Genomic DNA, 19,991 nt, shown 5'->3' on the forward strand with positions numbered 1-19,991 from the left:
AATCACCTGATCGGGTAACGAAGAATCTGCTCGCTTCTCACTTGGCCGTGGGGAGGCGGGGCACCGCGCGGGTGGACGTGTCGGGCGACCAATGACGGGAGTGCGGGGGGGTGCAGGGCACAGTTGGCGGCAGGAGGTCATGGGATGACACCTCCAGGCATACGTCCAGCCAGAGTTGGCGACCCCAAACTGAGACGGGGGTGGGGGGACACAAGGACAAGTCATCAGTGAAAGGAGCGCAGTTGCAAACAGGAGCCTAACAGAGTCAGTTTGAAGGACATCGGGGGGGGGGGGCGCGAAATCCGTCTCGGACGGCAGCGGAGAAACGGGCGATGGGGAAGAAAATCGGGCAGAGTGTAAGACGGGCTGCCGGTTCGCCACCGCCCGCCTTTGCGCGGCTGCCCAGGATGGATTTCACCGCCCCCCCCAACACCATCCTTCTTTCCAATGGAACATTTTGCATTTACAAAGCACCTTATCCTATCAGCGCAATGTCTCAAAGCCCTTCACATCCAATGAATTTTTCTGGGAACGCTATGAGGTTTGTGCAGGCAAATCCCAGCAGTCATTCTGCACCAGCGACACGCAGCAATGAGATTTTGGTGGTGTTGATTGAGAGTGGAATACTGGCCGGGACACCATTTGCGAGGACTCCCTGCTCATCTTCCAATGGTGCCGTGCGATCTTTAACATCCGCCTAGAACCTCAGGCACCTCTGCCAACACAACGAAGGGTTGGGCGTTTCTTTATTCGCGAATTAGAAATGCAGTTAGCCATAACTGGATTCCCAGTTGACCACATGTGGCTGGCGGCGAGCATACTGGACACCGCTGATAGAATTTCACTGTTGTGAGTTGAATGGGGGGAGCTCCCCACAGACAGGGTCAGGTGAAATACGGCCACTCTCCGAAGAGGATTGGAGACACTGGGTTGGAGCTCCGCGGGAGAAAAGGGAAGCGGGAAAGGAAACGGAAAGGCAAACTACCAGCCAACCAGCAACAAACTCTGAACTCAGTTGTACCGGATGTAGTCACACCAGCATCTCATTTCTTATAACAACAGAAAATGCTGGACGCACTCAGCAGGTCAGGAAGCATCCGTGGAGAGAGAAACAGAGCCAATGTTTCAGGTCTGTGACCCTTTGTCAGAACTGGAAAAAGTTGGAGATGTAGCAGGTTTTAAGCGAGTGTAGAGGCAGGGAAAGGGGGTTGGGAAGAAAGAACAAAAGGAATATTCTGTGCTAGGGGGATGGCAGAATCATCAACAACTGCCATGTGAAAAGATAGGGGCAGAGGTTATGATCTGAAATTGTTGAACTCAATGTTGAGTCCAGAAGGCTGTAAAGTGCCTAAATGAAAGATGAGTTGCTGTTCCTCGAGCTTACGTTGAGCTTCATTTGAACAGTGTAATAGGCTGAGGACAGAGAGGTCAGAGTGGGAGTGGAGCGGAGAATTAAAGTGACAAGCGACCGGAAGCTCGGGGTCACCCTTACGGACTGAACGGAGGTGTTCCGCAAAGCGGTCACCCAATCTGCGTTTGGTCTCCCCAATGTAGAGGAGACCGCATCGTGAGCAGCGAATACAGTATACTAGATTGCAAGAAGTACAAGTAAATCGCTGTTTCACCTGGAAGGGGTGTTTGGGGCCCTAGACAGTGGGAAGGGGGGAGGTAAAAGGTCACTTGTTAGGTCAGAGAGCTCATGAGAGGGAATGCCCCAGCTCAATGCCTCGGGCTATAGCCTGATCAAGGTGTCATTGACAAGCAACTAATATGTCATACATATTGAATTACATAGAAATTCCAACACAGGCCTTTCGGCTCATCCAGTCCATGTTGTTGCATATCCTCCACATGAGCATTATGGTCCTAGTCCCATGTGCTAGCTCTATTTTCATAGCCCTTCGTTCCCCTTGCCTTACAGGCCAGTAAGGTCACACGTTTGATCCTTGGTCTGTGCTGAGTTAACTGATCTCAGGGTGGAATTGGCGGCGCTACATTTTATTCCAGCATCTCTGAACTGGGAGGAGGGCGGCCGCAGGGACACTATTGGGCTCGGTTCTAAGGCGGAGACGGTAAATCAGCCAAGGCTCCTGAACCTGATCGCTATCCAGTGACTCCTGCTAAAAAGGAGTGGATGTCAGGCAAGAAGAAGATTGGTTGGTTATGTTGGACATACGGGCTACTGACGCTCTGTCTAGACTCATGTGAAGAACAGTGAGGTACCAGAAAATGGCTGCCTCTCAGAGAACCATCCCCCAACATGAGCCAGTGCTTCAAGAGAGCGCAAGTTGTTCTTAATATTTAATTTCTTATTTTATATAAATAACCTGTGTTTATTTATTCTGTTGGCATAATGAAAAAGCACTTTGAGGACCTGTTGGGTTTGATATTTGTCCAGTTGACCAGACCATAACACATGCATGACCGTTTCATTTGTCCAGTAGTCAGTTGGACACAGATCGGAGGGGGCCTAGGAGTACCGAAAAATGAGGTGCCAACCTGGGGAAGCTGCAACACAGGACTACATGCATGCTAAAATGCAGAAGTGGCATGCTATAGACAGGGCTAAGCGATCCCACAATCAACGGATCAGATCAAAGCTCTGCAGTCCTGCCACATCCAGTCGTGAATGGTGGACCATTAAACAACTAACGGGAGGAGGAGGCTCCATGAATATCCCCATCCTCAATGATGGTGGAGCCCAGCACGTGAGTGCAAAGGACAAGGCTGAAGTGTTTGCAACCATCTTCAGCCAGAAGTGCCGAGTGGATGATCCATCTCGGCCTCCTCCTGAGGTCCCCACCACCACAGAAGCCAGTCTTCAGCCAATCTCGATTCACTCCATGTGATATCAAGAAACGGCTGAGCGCACTGGATACAGCAAAGGCTGTGGGCCCCGACAACATCCCGGCTGTCGTGCTGAAGACTTGTGCTCCAGAATTAGCTGCGCCTCTAGCCAAGCTGTTCCAGTACAGCTACAACACTGGCATCTATCTGACAATATGGAAAACTGCCCAGGTATGTCCGGTCCACAAAAAGCAGGACAAATCCAATCCAGCCAATTACCGCCCCATCAGTCTACTCTCAATCATCAGCAAAGTGATGGAAGGTGTTGTCGACAGTGCTATCAAGCAGCACTTACTCACCAATAACCTGCTCACTGATGCCCAGTTTGGGTTCCACCAGGACCACTCTGCTCCCGACCTCATTACAGCCTTGGTCCAAACATGGACAAAGGAGCTGAATTCCAGAGGTGAGGTGAGAGTGACTGCCCTTGACATCAAGGCAGCATTTGACCGAGTGTGGCATGAAGGAGCCCCAGTAAAACTGAAGTCAATAGGAATCGGGGGGAAAACTCTCCAGTGGCTGGAGTCATACCTAGCACAAAGGAAGATGGTTGTGGTGATTGAAGGTCAATTATCACAGCCCCAGGACATCGCTGCAGGAGTTCCTCAGGGCAGTGTCCTAGGCCCAACGATCTTCAGCTGCTTCATCAATGACCTTCCCTCCAACATAAGGTCAGAAATGGGGATGTTTGCTGATGACTGCACAGTGTTCAGTGCCATTCACAACTCCTCAGATAATGAAGCAGTCCATGCCCACATGCAACAAGACCTGGACGACGTTCAGGCTTGGGCTGATAAGTGGCAGGTAACAGTCACGCCACAGAAGTGCCAGGCAATGACTATCTTCAACGAGCGAGAGTCTAACCACCGCCCCTTGACATTCAATGGCATTACCATCGTCAAATCCCCCACCATCAACATCCTGGGGAGTCACCGTTGACCAGAAACTTAACTGGACCAGCCACATAAATACTGTGGCAACAAGAGCAGGTCAGAGGCTAGGTATTCTGCGGCGAGTGTCTCACCTCCTGACTCCCCAAAGCCTTTCTACCATCTACAAGGCACAAGTAAGGAGTGTGATGGAATACTCTCCACTTGCCTGGATGAGTGCAGCTCCCATAACACTCAAGAAGCTCGACACCATCCAGGACCAAGCAGCCCGCTTGATTGGCACCTCATCCACCACCTTAAACATTCACTCCCTCCACCACCGGCGTACCGTGGCTGCAGTGTGTACCATCTACAAGATGCACTGCAGCAACTCGTCAAGACTTCTTCGGCAGCACCTCCCAAACCCGTGACCTCTACCACCTAGAAGGACAAGGGCAGCAGGCGCATGGGAACACCACCACCTCCAAGTTCCCCTCCAAGTCACACACCATCCTGACTTAGAAGTATATCACCGATCCTTCATCGTCGCTGGGTCAAAATCCTGGAACTCCCTCCCTAACAGCACTGTGGGAGTACCTTCACCACACGGACTGCAGCGGTTCAAGAAGGCGGCTCACCACCACCTTCTCAAGGGCAATTAGGGATGGGCAATAAATGCTGGCCTTGCCAGCGACGCCCACATCCCAGGAACGAATTTTTAAAAAATTGTCCCTCAACCAGCACTTAAAAGAAAACAGATTATCTGGTCATTATCACATTGCTGTTTGTGGGAGCTTGCTGTGTGCAATTTGGCTGCCATGTTTCCGTACATTGAACAGTGACTCCACTTCAAAAGTACTTCATGGGCTGTAAAGCACTTTGGGACATCCTGACGTTATAGAAATGCAAGTCTTTCTTTTTTTTCTTTTTATATACTGACTATTATTATTGCTATTGTGTATATATTATATACTGACTTGTATCCAAATAATTTTATTAAATTGCATTATCAACTGACTCATTATATACGAACTGTATTACAAAATGAGTATATTTGGTTGTATACTGACTATTATTTCCTGGTTGTCCGTTGATTGACAGTGAAACCATCATACATCAGAACAGCGAGCATGTTGGGCATTGACAGCTGCTCTCATGCCCGCGCGCGGTCAACAAGAAAGAGTTGAATGAAACTAGCCCCCTGACCCATTAATAGAAGAGATAGTGGATGTGGTGTGATGCTATGAGTTATTTCAAGGCTGTAACGTAGAATGATAAGAAGTCAATGTGAATTTATAGGTGATAGATCTTGCTTAGTGAATCTGTTAGAGTTCTTTGAGACTATATTAGTTGGCATGTACATCAGTACATTTAGTATACCTCGATTTCAGCAAAGCCTTTGATAGAGTACCACAATAAGAGATTATTTTACAAAGTGGAAAGGCACAGAATAGGGCAGAAGCTTTTGAAGTGAATAACTAACTGGGTGAGTCAAAGGCTACAAAAGGGAGTTGTTCAGAAAGCAGCATCTCCACAGAACGAGATGAGGAGTGAGATGCTGCAGGGATCCATTCTGGGCCAGTTTCATTCCGATATAGATCAGTGATTTGGAGGAAGGCGCTGTGACAAAGCTCTCTCATTTGGGCGGGGTTGTAAGTAGTGGGGAACAAGTGGACCAGTTGCAGAGGGATCTGGCAGGTTGGGACATTGAGTCAAAAGGTAGAAGGTGCCGTTCAATGTAAAGAAATGCAAATATGTGAATCTGGGAAGGGAAACAAATGGTAGGAGAGCAAAATAAATGGGAACAGTCTACAGGAAACTGTTATGTATTGTGTGTTCTATTGTGTGTTCTCCTCCCACCTGTGGTGGCGCTGTCACAGGAGATAAATGGATGGGTATTCTCGGTTAAGTTTAGCTCTCTTTGTTCGGAACTTTCCAGAACTTCCTTTCCTTCCAATAAAGCACTTCATGTTTGAATCTCTGAGTTCTGAGTCCTAAATTGTGTCTAGGTAGAAAGGTACCAACACAACAAGTGGCAACGAGGAGCGGATGAATCTGCGTACGTTACGGGTGCAGTGAGTAAACAGAAAATTTAATTTGAAACGTGAGATGGCTACTATATTAGGAAACATCGGTGATTTTGATGAAAATGTGGAGCAATGGAGCGCATATACGGAACGTTTTGACTATTTTGTATTGGCGAATGTGGTGGCAAATGAAAAGGTCGTGTCTACCTTTTTGAGTGTAATCGGGCCGAAGACTTTCAGTTTACTTCGCAGCCTCGTGCAGCCAGATAAGCCAGGAACTAAAACATATAAGCAACTAGTGGAAATTCTTGGAGCACATTTTTCACCAAAACCTCTGGTTATTGCTGAGAGATTTAGATTTCACAAACGGAATCAAGAGGAGGGGGAATCAGTGACGATGTTTATTGCTGCTTTAAAAAGGTTATCAGAACACTGCCAGTTCAAGGAGGTGCTGAATGACACCATTAGAGACAGACTTGTGTGTGGTCTGCAAAATGCAGCCACACTGAAGCGCCTTCTTACTGAGGACAACCTTACTCTTGAAAAGGCCATTGAAGTTAGTGTCTCCATGGAGATGGCGGAAAAGGAGGCTCACCAGTTGAGTTCAACAGGGAGAGTTCACAAGGTGTCGTCTGAGCCTAAAGGTGCGCGGAACGGCACATGTTACCGTTGTGGGAAAACGGGCCATCACGCTAATGACTGCTGGTGTACAGAGCTGGAATGCCGAAATTGTGGCAAAAAGGGTCACATTGAACGCGCCTGTAGAGGTAAAAAAAAGAACAGACAGAGCTGGGAAGCATGGAAGCAAAATGTCTGTATTTGGACAAGAGAGGAAAAAGAGTGTTCATTCAGTGCAGTATGATGGAACAAGCAAAACAGAGGGGAGCGACACCTCTGAGGAGGAAGAGGTGCACATACTGACGGTTGCAGGTGGTTCAAATGGCTACTGGGTGTCACCACTGGTGGAGGGACGATCAGTGCAGATGGAGGTGGACACAGGTGCGGCTGTGTCCCTTGTTTCAGACACTGTCTACAACAAAATGCTAAAGCATCTTACTCTTCAGCCAACAAACATTGTGCTAAAGACGTATACCGGTGAACCTGTGGCCATGAGAGGCGTCATTGAGGTGACAGTTAAATTGAACGGACAGACTGCAAAACTGCCACTATATGTGGTAAAGGGAAATTACCCATCGCTACTGGGACGTGCGTGGCTCGAGAAAATCATGCTGGACTGGCCTGCAGTCCGCATGATGTCAAAAGGGGAGTCAGGTCTGACTGCAGTGTTAAACAAACATGCAGAACTCTTCAATGGGGAACTTGGGAGCATGAAAAAGATCAGCGTGAGACTGGACATTAAACCTGACAGCAAGCCGAAGTTTCACAAAGCCCGACCTGTACCCTATGCAATTAGGCCAAAAGTTGAGGCTAACTTGGAGGCCTTAGTCGAGAATGGAGTCCTGGAGCCTGTGAGCGTGAGCAAATGGGCCACACCCATTGTTCCTGTCCTGAAAAAGGATGGATCTGTTCGAATCTGCGGGGATTTTAAAGTGACTATTAACCCGGTGCTGTCTGCGGAACAGTACCCTCTTCCGCTCATTGATGATCTTTTTACGGGCCTGGCCGGAGGACAAAAGTTCAGCAAAATAGACTTATGCCAGGCTTATCTACAAATGCATGTCGATGACAAATCAAAGGAGCTGCTGACAATTGTGACACACAAGGGGCTATACAGGTACTGCCGCCTTCCGTTTGGAATTACATCGGCCCCTGCTCTATTCCAAAGGGCAATGGATCAGATTTTGAGTGGACTGCCAGGAGTCTAGTGCTACCTGGACGACATCCTTGTCACTGGGACAAATGAGGAGGATCATCTTCTGAACTTGGATGCGACACTACAACGACTGAAAGAGTACGGACTCAGAGTTCGTAAAGACAAATGTGAATTCTTTCAGTCTTCAGTTGAGTACCTGGGGCACTGGCAACCCTACACCCCTGGGATTGGCCTGCAGAAGTGTGGCAGCGAGTACATGTGGACTTCGCCGGTCCTTTCGAAGGGAAGATGTTTATGGTGGTTGTGGACGCTCGTAACAAGTGGCCGGAGGTCGCTGTGATGAGGTCTACCACAGCAGAGAAAACAATTGAGAAACTTGGTGAGATGTTCAGCTGTTATGGCTCACCGGAACAACTCGTAAGTGACAATGGTCCACAATTTGTATCACAGGAGTTTGCAACCTTCCTGCATGTGAATGGTGTCCAACACATCAGGTCTGCGCCCTATCATCCCTCTACTAACGGCCAGGCAGAAAGGTTCGTGCAAACTTTGAAGCACGCCTTGAAGGCATCGCAAGGTCAGGGCTCAATCCACCAACGTCTGAACAGCTTCCTGTTGTCTTACAGGAACGAACCGCATGCCACAACCAAAACTTCCCCCGCTTCGCTCATGATGAAGAGGCAGTTGCGGACAAGTTTTGACTTACTCAAACCTCCAAGGGCAGAGCAGGTTGTCCATCGTCAACAACAAGCTCAAGTTGAAAAGAGAGAGAAAAGAGCCAAGGAGAGACGGTTTCATCCGGGAGAGCACGTCCTAGCTCGAAACTACAACACTGGACCGAAATGGGTTCCTGCTACGGTGATCGCGCAGACGGGCCCTGTTTCTTACACGGTTGAGACTGCCGAGGACGTCGTCTGGAGAAGACACACAGATCAACTGTTGCTAGGAGCAGAGACAGCCACAGAGGCTCCAACGGCTGGTTGGCCTGAACTGTTTCCGAATGATACCGCAAACCAGCATCCTTTGCCACAGTGCTCTTCTCCAACACAGGAAGTCAAAGAGACTGTTCCACCTGTGCAAACTCCTGACTTTCAACTGACACAGGCACCTTCTCCATCCAGGCCTGTGTCAATGCCTACTGCTGTGGAAGCCAGCGATGACCGCTGGTATGCTGTCAGAGAGCGGCGGCCTCCAAGACGCTTGGATCTGTAGGCTTAGTGACTTACCCACAAGACTGGGGCAGAATAAACCCCAGGGTAAAGTCAGGGTTTGAGGCAGTCTACCTCTACCCTAGGTTAGTTGAGTGTATTGAAAGTAACTTACCTATTGAGGAATAATGTGGACCTTCCATTTAAGAGGGGAGGAAATATTATGTATTGTGTGTTCTACTGTGTGTTCTCCTCCCACCTGTGGTGGCGCTGTCACAGGAGATAAATGGTTGGGTATTCTCTCGGTTAAGTTTAGCTCTCTTTGTTCGGAACTTTCCAGAACTTCCTTTCCTTCCAATAAAGCACTTCATGTTTGAATCTCTGAGTTCTGAGTCCTAAATTGTGTCTAGGTAGAAAGGTACCGACACAACAGAAACAACACAGGATCTGGGTATTTTAGTGGACGAGCAACTAAGTTAATTAATGGGATTGGGCGCCTGAACTATGAGGGAAGACTAAGGGCTCTAGGGATTTTTACATTGGGAAAAAAGTGGGTTAGGGAGACCTTTTTTGAGATATTTAATACCTTAAAGGGTACAGAAAACCTGGATCCCAGAACAATGTTTAATATTAACTGTACAGGGTATTGGTGAGACCACACCTGGAGTACTGCATACAGTTTTGGTCTCCTTATTTAAGGAAGGATATACTTGCATTGGAGGCAGTTCAGAGGCGATTCACTCGGTTGATTCCTGAGATGAGGGGGTTGACTTATGAGGAAAGGTTGAGCAGGCTGGGCCTATACTCATTGGAATTTAGAAGAATGAGAGGTGATCTTATTGAAACATATAAGATACTGAAGGGGCTCGACAGGGTAGATGCTGAGAGGATGTTTCCCCTCGTGGGGAAATCTAGAACTAGGGGGCATAGTTTCAGAATAAAGGGTCGCCCTTTTAGAACTGAGATGAGGAGGAATTTCTTCTCTCAGAGGGTCGTAAATCTGTGGGATTCTCTGCCCCAGAGAGCTGTGGAGGCTGGGTCATTAAATACATTTAAGGTGGAGATAGACAGATTTTTGCAAGATAAGGGAATGAAGGGTTATGGGGAGCGGGCAGGGAAGTGGCTTTGAGCCCAAGATCAGCCATGATCTTATTGAATGGCGGAGCAGGCTCGAGGGGCCAAGTGGCCTATTCCTGCTCCGATTTCTTATGTTCTTAAGACAAGAGGACATAGAGTCAAACTTAGATGAGAAAATGCTGGGGCGGTACTTCTTCACACTTACGTCGGTAACTATATGGAATACCATTCCCAGGGCGGCAGTGAAAGAGGAAGATGTTATAAATTTTAAGAGGTGGTGGAGTTTTTTTTGGCAGGCAGGGCCATCGAAGAGTATCAGATGCAAGGTGGGATAAGCGGTCTAATCTTTGGGACTAGCCTCATGGATGGAGATGGTCGTTTCTGGTCCTGTATTGTCCTCTGTTCCTAAGGAAATTGCACATATTTGTCGGGGGGTTCAATTTAAGTGCATCTCGCGATGCATCATGGGTAACCTGGTCTTCTGGAGCTTTAGAGAGTCAGGATGGAATTTGGCCACAGTTTTATTCCTGTTTTATTCCCTTCCCCCAGGAGTTAGCATTACTAGTGACTGGGAAAGGTGGGGGCGGGGGGGGGGGTTGGCGGTCACCATCTAATTAATAGGACCAGCATTAATTGGCCGGATGAGCTTCTGTCACATTTCTTTTCATTTGTTTTTTGTAATCACAATTTGGAGTCGAGAGAAAATTTAATTGACTATAAACTGAATCGTTATATGTAAATGTAATTGACGGAAGAAAACTACTAGGCACTTGGTCTAAGTATTAAACAAGGCTTTAATCAACTGTTTTTCAACATGGAGATCTAGTTGTGTCCTTCACTAGTTCCTGTTAAACAATGTCCTGAGCAAGCTGGGCCCGTGCCCGAGTATTTATACTCTCCCTGGACAGCGCCACCAGCAGGCCGCCCAGTATCATTTCATAAATCATTTCCACATGAATGACAAGATTCATGTCAGTCACTATTAAAAATTACTTTGTACACGGGGAACTAGTTGAGTCAAACCAAAATGAAGTTTAAAAAAAAAATGATAGTAAGAAGGGAACCTCAGTTAGAATAATTGCACCCAAAGGGATTAGCTGGGTCTGTGTGTGGAGAACTTGACCTTCTATAGGTTCTCTGAAGTCCTAACTCAATGTCATCTCCCTCAAGCCGATTATTATTGCTTGGGGGGAACTAGTTGACTGCGTCACCGCACGAGCATCAGAGGAAAGGTTTGTGAGACTTTCTCCCATTGCTGCTTCCCATCTAACTCAAGGCACTTCCCAGTACAGCAGACACCGAAGGCACGGTGGTCTCAATGACAGAGGTCACCCGAGGGCCCCGCTCCCATTCCAGTTGGGTCAAAGTCAAATCCCTCCACCCTGAATCGCCATGGAGGTAAGCGAGCTGGGCACAGCTTCCTGCTCGTTCAGCAGCCTCCTCCTTTTGAAAGGTGGCCCCAAGAGGTCCGAATGCCTAAGCAACTCCTCATGGAACTTCGATGTGCTGAACTTCTATCCAGCATATGGCAGGCATTTCTTGGCCATCAGCACTGCCCCTTCCTCACCCATGAGATATGTCTCACCCTGTGGTCTCTCCCTTAGCGGGTGGTGGCATGTGGTACTGCTGATGATATGCTGCTCCTTTGGGATTCGTGATTCCACACTGGGCCCAGACCTTACTGTAAGAAGGAAAATGATCACAGTGTGACTCGATTGTCATGGTACGGCACTGTAATTATGGACTCCGCGGAGGTCTGGCAACTGTGTCTGTGCTTGGGTGATGACGAGCTTTTGCAGCCAAGGAAACTGCATGTTGCCACAAACTAGCAGCTGGGACCAGGACCTCCAGCTTCCCTCTCCATGGCCTCAATGCCAATAATAAGGACCGTCACCTTGGGGAGGTCCACCAGCTGGTCTCTTTGGCTCAGAACCATTGGAGGCCAACTTTTCCTCCAATTAATGCGCCTGTACATGTTGAATTACAGCAGTTGCAACATATGGAGGTAGATGGAGGTCAGATCCAGATCAGCCATGATCTCATTGAATGGCGGAACAGGCTCGAGGGGCTGAACGGCCTCCTCCTGTCCCTATGTTCCTATGCAACGTAATCATCAAGAACACTTTGGTCTTGCAGTTACCCTGCGCATGTATTAGGGGGCGAATGCCTCATCCATCAGTATGCAATTCCTTTGTGCATGTTTTTAATGGACCCATTTAAAACAAATCGCTTGACATATCTGTGAAAACAGCCTACAAAAGAACGGCATACAGATGCATTAAGCATCACACCTGGTAATCTCAAAGCCTTTGGCTTCCAATATGTGGACTGTATAATGTAAGTGACGTGTAGCTTGGTGCTGTGCTTGCACTGTTTGATGTCAATGATACGTATATTCCATATATGGACCAACGATCATTATCCTCACTGGTTACTTTTCCTAATCATTCATGAGTCCAGTAAACCCCATCATTCCTTTGCCTCCTTGACTTTGCTCTTTTCTTCAACTCAAAACGTCTTTTGCACCCCTTGTCCCAGTGCGACAGCCCCTTTGGACTGCATTCATCTCACCTGCCGGGCCTGGCATTCTGTCTACAGGTCCTTAGGATGAACATTCGCTTGGAGAAATGCTCGTGATTGAAGAGCATCGTCCTCAAACTCATTGCCACCTCCGGTGGTGCATTTTAACTGGGGGGGGGGCGGGGTGGCGCACTCCACAGTGTTATTCATGCAGCAACTGCAATCTGTATTGCCGCAGCGCCTTGACATAGGCTTTGCTCAGCAGCTCGCACAGCCAGTCACAGCCACATCGCAATCGGCGTGCGCGCATTGGTCACGACTGCAAGCTCAACGAGTAGGAAAGGAGCAAAACTGGGCTCTGTGCGTTTACAGGGCCAGAAAACAAAGTGTGTGCTAAGAGGAAGTGTGGGGCCTGTGTGCTGTGTTCTTGTCTGTAGTTAATGCTTTAGTAGAATGAACGTCTATTATTTTCCAGGAAAGACGGTTACACATGTACGTGGTTTATTGCCAGAATAAACCTAAGTCAGAGCATATCGTCTCCGAGTACATCGACACCTACTTTGAAGTGAGTGCCCTTTAATTTTGGTTTGGCTTTTGCACACACAGCCCTTGGCCTAAGTTCTACAGTAACATGCCTCGACCCTTGAAAACCTCTTCATAAATAGGGAGAGATGAGGTGGCAAAATGGTTTTCTCATTGCCCTTTCATCTTTGGAGGTGTGGCTTTGAATCCATCTCCGACTCCTATCTCTCTGCTAATTGTAAGGATTCTAGTGGGTGTGTCTACAGCATCTAATGCGGCAGTAATTGGTACAGAACTGATCACCTCCCACAGGCCGCAAGGTGTGGGAAATGAGAAAATGGACATTGTTTTTAGATTAAAGCTAAGGCACGATAATTAAGCTAGAGTAGAGGGAGCTTTACCCTGCAGCTGAGCTTAGTGCTGGGTGACTAGGTGTCACTCCCAGTACTGACAGGCCTCACCTATCTCTGAGTGCAAACTTCACTTGAAAAGCATAGCAAACAATTTAATAGGATGCGGTGAATATGGTGACCGTGCGTGAGTAATTCTGGGGAAAGCAATATTCAGCGAGGCCTAAGGCTGACCAGCCTGCCGTAGTAACGTTTTGTCCTTGTTTTTTCAGGAGCTGAAGCAACAACTAGGCCACAGGCTTCAGCTGAATGACTTACTTATCAAACCCGTTCAGAGAATCATGAAGTACCAGCTTCTTCTGAAGGTGGGGACCAGTCTGTTCGTGCCTGGGCCTACTGACAAATAGACATCGGTTTTCGAGGGGATGCTTGTTCTGGTTTGCATTAAAATCCATCTGCCATTCCTTAGCCTATCTCTTTATTTTGTCCAAATCCCTTTGAATCGTATCAACCTGTCCATCAACCCCAACAGCAAAGATGAGGTGCTGAGAATGAATCAGTGGTAGGAATGGAATTGGAATGTGGTTTGTAGCTGTGTGTCTTTTCATTTATTCCATTGTCGTTTCACCTTACTTCTGCCTGAACTCTTCCTCTCTGCTCCCAGCCCTCCGCCAATGCCCCCTTTGCCAGCTACTGGAAGCTGCAAAGTGCCACCCTTACCCCACCAGTTTTCCTTATCTCCTCAAGCAGGGAGACACTGCGTGCTCTGCCCAGATCGCTAAATCTGGGTAAACAGTGGGCTGCTTCTGATCGTTGTGAGTTTGAACTCGCACTCTGCAATGCGCAATTTTACGCTTTGGGACTCGGGAGTTTGAATGCGCTAAAGCGGACGCACAACTGAACAGGCAATGGGACTGTGGCTGCAGTGATGCTGCTGGGCCGTTGGTTAAACTGTTAACGAGGCACTTTAACGAGCTGAAAACCGCAACACTCTCCCAATGGTGGCGTGCAGCGCGGGCGCGGCTCTTGCGGCTTTTATGCTGATTGGCTCTTCAGAACTGCCTAGAAGGCCCGGCCACTCTTTCGGCCCCTTAAAGGCAAACCCTTCTGCTTTTTGCAAATCAAACCTTGCGGCCCGTGTTAAAACCATTGTTTCCCAGCAGACCTCCTTGCTATGAGCTTGATTAGTCTTATTGCCAGCATCCAATATACATATTCCCCCGGCTCCAGGATTGTCCTGGAGTCTCCAGGAATTAAGGATTGCGAACAACCCGGGAGATAAATCGTAGGGGCGGTACAAAAAGTGCGTGCTTTCTTTATTTTCTTTGAACACATTTGTGTTTATTAGCTGTAACAATATAGGGCCCTGGTGAGACCACACCTGGAGTATTGTGGACAGTTTTGGTCTCCTTACTTAAGGAAGGATATACTTGCCATAGAGGGAGTGCAACAAAGGTTCACCAGACTGGTTCCTGGGATGGGGGGATTGTCCTATGAGGAGAGATTGAGTAGACGAGGCCTATATTCTCTAGAGTTTAGAAGAATGAGAGGTGATCTCATTGAAACATGTACATTTCTTAAGGGCTTGACAGGGTAGATGCAGGGAGGATGTTTCCCCTGGCTGGGGAGTCTAGAGCCAGGGGTCACAGTCTCAGAATAAGGGGTCGGCCATTCAGGACTGAGATGAGAAGAAATTTCTTCACTCAGAGGGTGGTGAATCTTTGGAATTCTCTACCCCAGAGGGCTGTGGAGGCTCAGTCGTTGAGTATATTCAAGGCAGAGATGGATAGATTTTTGGATATTAAGGGAATCAAGCGATATGGGGATAGTGCAGGAAAGTGGAGATGGGGTAGAAGATCAGCCATGCTTGCATTGGAGGCAGCTCAGAGACGATTCACTAGGTTGATTCCAGAGATGAGGGGGTTGACTTATGAGCAGGCTGGGCCTATACTCATTGGAATTTAGAAGAATGAGCGGTGATCTTATTGAAACATATAAGATACTGAGGGAGCTCGACAGGGTAGATGCTGAGAGGGTGTTTCCCCTCCTGAGTAAATCTAGAACTCGGGGGCACAGTCTAAGAATAAAGGGTCGCCCTTTTAGAACTGAGATGAGGAGGAATTTCTTCTCTCAGAGGGTCGTAAATCTGTGGAATTCTCTGCCCCAGAGAGCTGTGGAGGCTGGGTCATTAAATACATTTAAGGTGGAGATAGACAGATTTTTGCAAGATAAGGGAGTGAAGGGTTATGGGGAGCGGGCAGGGAAGTGGCTCTGAGCCCAAGATCAGCCATGATCTTATTGAATGGCGGAGCAGGCTCGAGGGGCCAAGTGGCCTATTCCTGCTCCTAGTTCTTATGTTCTTATGTAATATTCGAGATGGGGGGTGGTGGGGGGGAGGCTGTTTGACCAGGCGGGGCGGGGCGGTTGGTGGCGGGATGTCATGTGATGAATGAAGAGAGATTGGGTCGATTGGGCTTATATTCGCTAGAGTTTAGAAGAATGAAACTTATAAAATTCTAACAGGACTAGACAGACTAGATGCAGGAAGGATGTTCCCGATGGTCGGGGAGTCCAGAACCAGGGGTCACAGTCTAAGCCAATTCATTAAATATATTCAAGAAGGAGTTAGATATATTTCTTAAGGCTAAGGGGATCAAGGGCTATGGGGAGAAAGCAGGGACAGGGTACTGAATTTGGATGATCAGCCATGATCACATTGAATGGCGGAGCAGGCTCGAGGGGCCGAATGGCCTACTCCTGCTCCTATCTTCTATGTTTCTATGTTTCTATGATGCAACCTCCAGGAATACATCCAATCAGAGTTGACAACCCGACTCCAGCAGCAGGCTAGCGATGTTGCAAGCTGTGAGGGGCAAATTACATCACGCGCTTTGAGGGGCGTTGTACGTAAGTTGTGGATGTTTTTACACTGTAATGCGGAGGAAATGTCATTCATTTGTGCCTCTGAGATTGGAGATGTCTTCTAACCTGGAGTGCATATTCATGATATCTTAAAAATGTTCTTTATTTTACTAATAAAGTGATGAAGTATTACTGTATTTGAATGGAACATGTGGTGTAATAATGAATGTAGTTTTGCTGTGCCTTTTTAAAATCTTATGCAGTCATATTACACAGTATCTACAGCACAGAAACAGGCCATTCGGCCCAACTGGTCCATGCCGGTGTTTATGCTCCACACGAGCCTCCTCCCACCCCTCTTCATCTCATCCTATCAGTATAACCTTCGATTCCTCGTGTACTTAGCTGGAATCATTTTTTATGGACTTGAGCGAGAATAATAATGCAGCCCTGCCGCCTTGTGCGAGGTCCCTTTAATTGGCCTTTCAACAAGCGTTGGAATTTCCATTATTACTCTCGATGCTGGGGAGGAATTTTGGAGAATGTGCTAAACCACGGGCAAATGGTTGGCTGCTGCTCACACCAGAATTTCCTCTGTCTTAAACCTCACATTGCCCATGGGTTAAAATGAGGAATTTCTGGCTGTGCTGCCCCAGTACTCTGTGTATTAAATAGAAGTTGCTTGGCGTGTGAACGTAATCATTCTATTGTTTGATAGTATTTATATTGCTGACACAGATTTGCAACCCTTAAGTTATCTGTTCTGTTTTTCTTCCCCGCAGGATTTCCTGAAGTATTCTAAGAAGGGTGAGCTGGACACCACTCAATTAGAGGTACAGTATTTACTAGACGGACAAATTTAAAGTGGACATTTACTGGCCTTGATTTTCGACCGATCTCCAGCCTCCCACCTTCCACCCTCCTTAAACTTCAGTTCATCCAAAAACTCTGTTGCCCGTGTCCTAACTCGCACCATGTCCCGCTCACCCATCACCCCCTGCGTTCGCTGACCTCCATTGGCTCCCGGTCCAGCAACTCCTCGATTTCAAAATTCTCATCCTTGTTTTCAAATCCCTCCATGGCCTCACCCCTCCCTATCTCTGTAATCTCCTCCAGCCCCACAACCCCCCGAGATATCTGTGCTCCTCCAATTCTGGCCTCTTGCGCATCCCTGATTATAATCGCTCCACCATTGGCGGCCGTGCCTTCTGTTGCCTAGGCCCTAAGCTCTGGAATTCCCTGCCTGAACCTCTCCGCCTCTCTACCTCTCTCTCCTCCTTTAAGACGCTCCTTAAAACCTTTGACCAAGCTTTTGGTCACCTGCCCTAATATCTCCTTACGCAGGTCAGTGTCAAATTTTGTGAAGCATCTTGGGATGTTTTACTACGTTAAAGGCGCTATATAAATGCAAGCAGTTGTTGTTGTAACTCTGGCAAGTTGCCCCCAGGCTGTTTTCACTGGGAGGTCCACCAGAGCTACAGCAGGAGACCAGTGGAAGCCCCACAGAACTTCAGGGCCACTGTCATTTATTGGGTAATTCCAATCATTTCCTCTACATATGAACGGCAGCGCACCCAACATCGAGTTGTACTTGTGCAGTGCCTATCACACAATGAACCGTCCAGAGGTACTTTACAGCGGGCTGCTGGATACTGAGCTGGAACGGGGAGAAAAGTTAGCCGAGGTGACCAAAGGCACCTAACCAAAGGAGGTAGGTTTTGAGGCGAGTGGGGAGAGAGGTAACCAGGTGAAGGGGCTCCGAGAGGGAGTTCCATTGTGCATCATCTAACTGGATCGCGAATGAATCTAATGATTTCCCCTCCCTTGTCTCTATCCACCTTGACATCTTGCTGAAATCATCTCCTGATGCAGATTTTAAAATAACAAGAAATATTTTAACAATTTGTATTTGTTTTACCTACATGTTGCAGGAGGGCGTTAACCAACACCTGCTCCCTCAGACGCTCCATCCCCTTTAATTATGTAAAATTACAGCATCCCTACAGCCACGTCCTGTCTACTGTGGAGCAATGTCCCCGCTATGCTGCATGGCCACGCAGCGATCTGGAGATCCCGCGCAGGCCGCTCACCGGCTTTACAGTGGTAATAACCGCGCATGCATGAAAGATTGAATGGGACGCGCAGCCAGTTAAAGGGCCCGCGTGCCCCAAAAATGTTTTACAGGGGACATTGCTGTGGAGTACCTCCTGTAGTGTATGTACCTTTAAGGGGAGAACTGCTTTTTACAGCTCCTGTATACTGTAGTACCGGCAGTGACCACACCGGTATATAAACCGAGTAGGGATCTGTACTTTAGTTTTTGAGTAACCTACATCCAGTAAACACCTGTTAATTGTTCCTCTGCAGTCTCTGTCGATTTATTGAAGAATACCATACATTAACATTCATGGATTCAACAGTGGCGACGAGTTGATTCGAACCTACCTGCAATTCTGTAAAAGAAGGCCGATTCCACCAGTGCGGGCGTCGACCATCCGGAGAGGACTTAAACATCGCAGAGGAGGCTGTGGAGAGCTGGGCTTGGTTCCCCAGTCGAGACGATCCAGTACAGCGGGCTGGCAGCAGGTACGGCGCAGACCCTTCCCGGACGGCAGCGGCTGGAGCCGATCGACGGCACACAAAAAGGCCGAGCAGCGTCGACGGGGTAAGAGAGAGGGTGAAGCGCACAGGGTGCAGCCGGGGTTGAAGACCGAGCAGCGTCAACGAGAGATGGGAAAACACGCAGAGCGCGGCCGGGGTTTCAAGGGCTGAGCAGCGTCCGCGGGGGAGGAAAGAAGTGCGGGAGACGCCATTTTGAGCCGGCGGAGAAGAAGGGAGAGCGCGGGAGACACCATTTTTAGCCAGTCTAACCAGACCCAAGATGCAGAAGAGTGGCTGTGTCACAGCGTTCGACAATGAAGTCGAAGATTGGGCAACATATATAGAACGTGTAGAAGTGTACTGCAAGGCGAATGTAGTGCCAGAGGCCAGGAAAGCACTGGTATTGTTGAATTCCATGGGTGCAAAAACGTACGGCTTACTGCGAAACCTAATAACCCCAGAGAAGCCAGTGGAAAAGGATTTTGAAAGCATAGTGGCAATCCTACAGGACCACTTAAACCCCACACCGCTGCTGATAGCCGAAAGATTTAAGTTTCACAAAAGGAACCAGCATAAAGACGAAAGTAATGCTGAGTATTTAATGGAACTGCGCAAATTATCGAAACACTGCCAGTTTGGAACGGGACTAGCAGATACTTTAAGGGACAGGTTTGTGTGTGGGCTTCAAAGTGAAGGAACCCAGAAACGGCTTCTATCAGAAAAGGATCTTACGCTGGACAAGGCTTTCAGCATGGCAGTATCACACGAAGCAGCCGCACGGGGCGCTGCAGAGATACAATGGAGATCGCAAGAATATGGCACAAATGAAATGTCATATGGAGCAGTGAAGTGTTATCGCTGCGGCAAAACAACACACGACCACAAGGACTGTTGGTTCAAGAACCAAGTGTGCAGACAGTGTGGAAAAGTAGGACACGGAGCAAGTGTCTGCAGGTCGGGAAAGAAAACCAGCAGCAAGAAATCTCCACAGGAGAAGTACAAAAAGGTACATAAGGTGACGGAGAGTAGTTCAGACGAACAGAAAAGTGATACAGACTCCGGAAGCAAGGAGCTGGGTTGTCTGAAACTACATCATGTAATCAAAATGGAGGATCAACAAACTATCTGGGTCACGCTCAAGATAGACGGAGTCCAAGTGAAAATGGAATTGGACACAGGATCAGCCCTAACAGTCATAAACCAAAGGGACTACAAGCGGCTATTCTCACATATACCCTTGAGAGATACAGAGATTGTCTTGAAGATGTACACGGGGCAAAAAGTCTACCCCAAAGGAAAAATAAAGGTGAACGTGATATACAACAGCAAGGAAACACCAAAAATGGACATATATGTATTGCCAGATGGAGGACCGCCACTACTAGGGCGTGAAT

The 19,991-nt window shown here is 48.0% G+C and overlaps 1 protein-coding gene across 7 annotated transcripts in view; it reads left to right on the forward strand.

The window, feature by feature from the left end:
- LOC147096930 (rho guanine nucleotide exchange factor 25-like) overlaps positions 1-19,991 on the forward strand; it is a 550,157-nt gene that overhangs the window by 495,157 nt on the left and 35,009 nt on the right. For 6 of the 7 annotated variants that reach the window (XM_085972583.1, XM_085972585.1, XM_085972587.1 and 3 more), the window contains 3 exons: positions 12,738-12,827; positions 13,407-13,499; positions 16,779-16,829. In XM_085972583.1, the coding sequence (XP_085828709.1) occupies positions 12,738-12,827; positions 13,407-13,499; positions 16,779-16,829 (234 nt within the window). The remainder of the gene's footprint in view (positions 1-12,737; positions 12,828-13,406; positions 13,500-16,778; positions 16,830-19,991) is intronic. The other variant, XM_085972586.1, reaches the window with a different exon arrangement.

The sequence above is a fragment of the Somniosus microcephalus genome, chromosome 33 (assembly GCF_052327205.1).
Source record: "Somniosus microcephalus isolate GS21.2 chromosome 33, FLI_Smic_1.0, whole genome shotgun sequence".
NCBI lineage: Eukaryota > Metazoa > Chordata > Chondrichthyes > Squaliformes > Somniosidae > Somniosus > Somniosus microcephalus.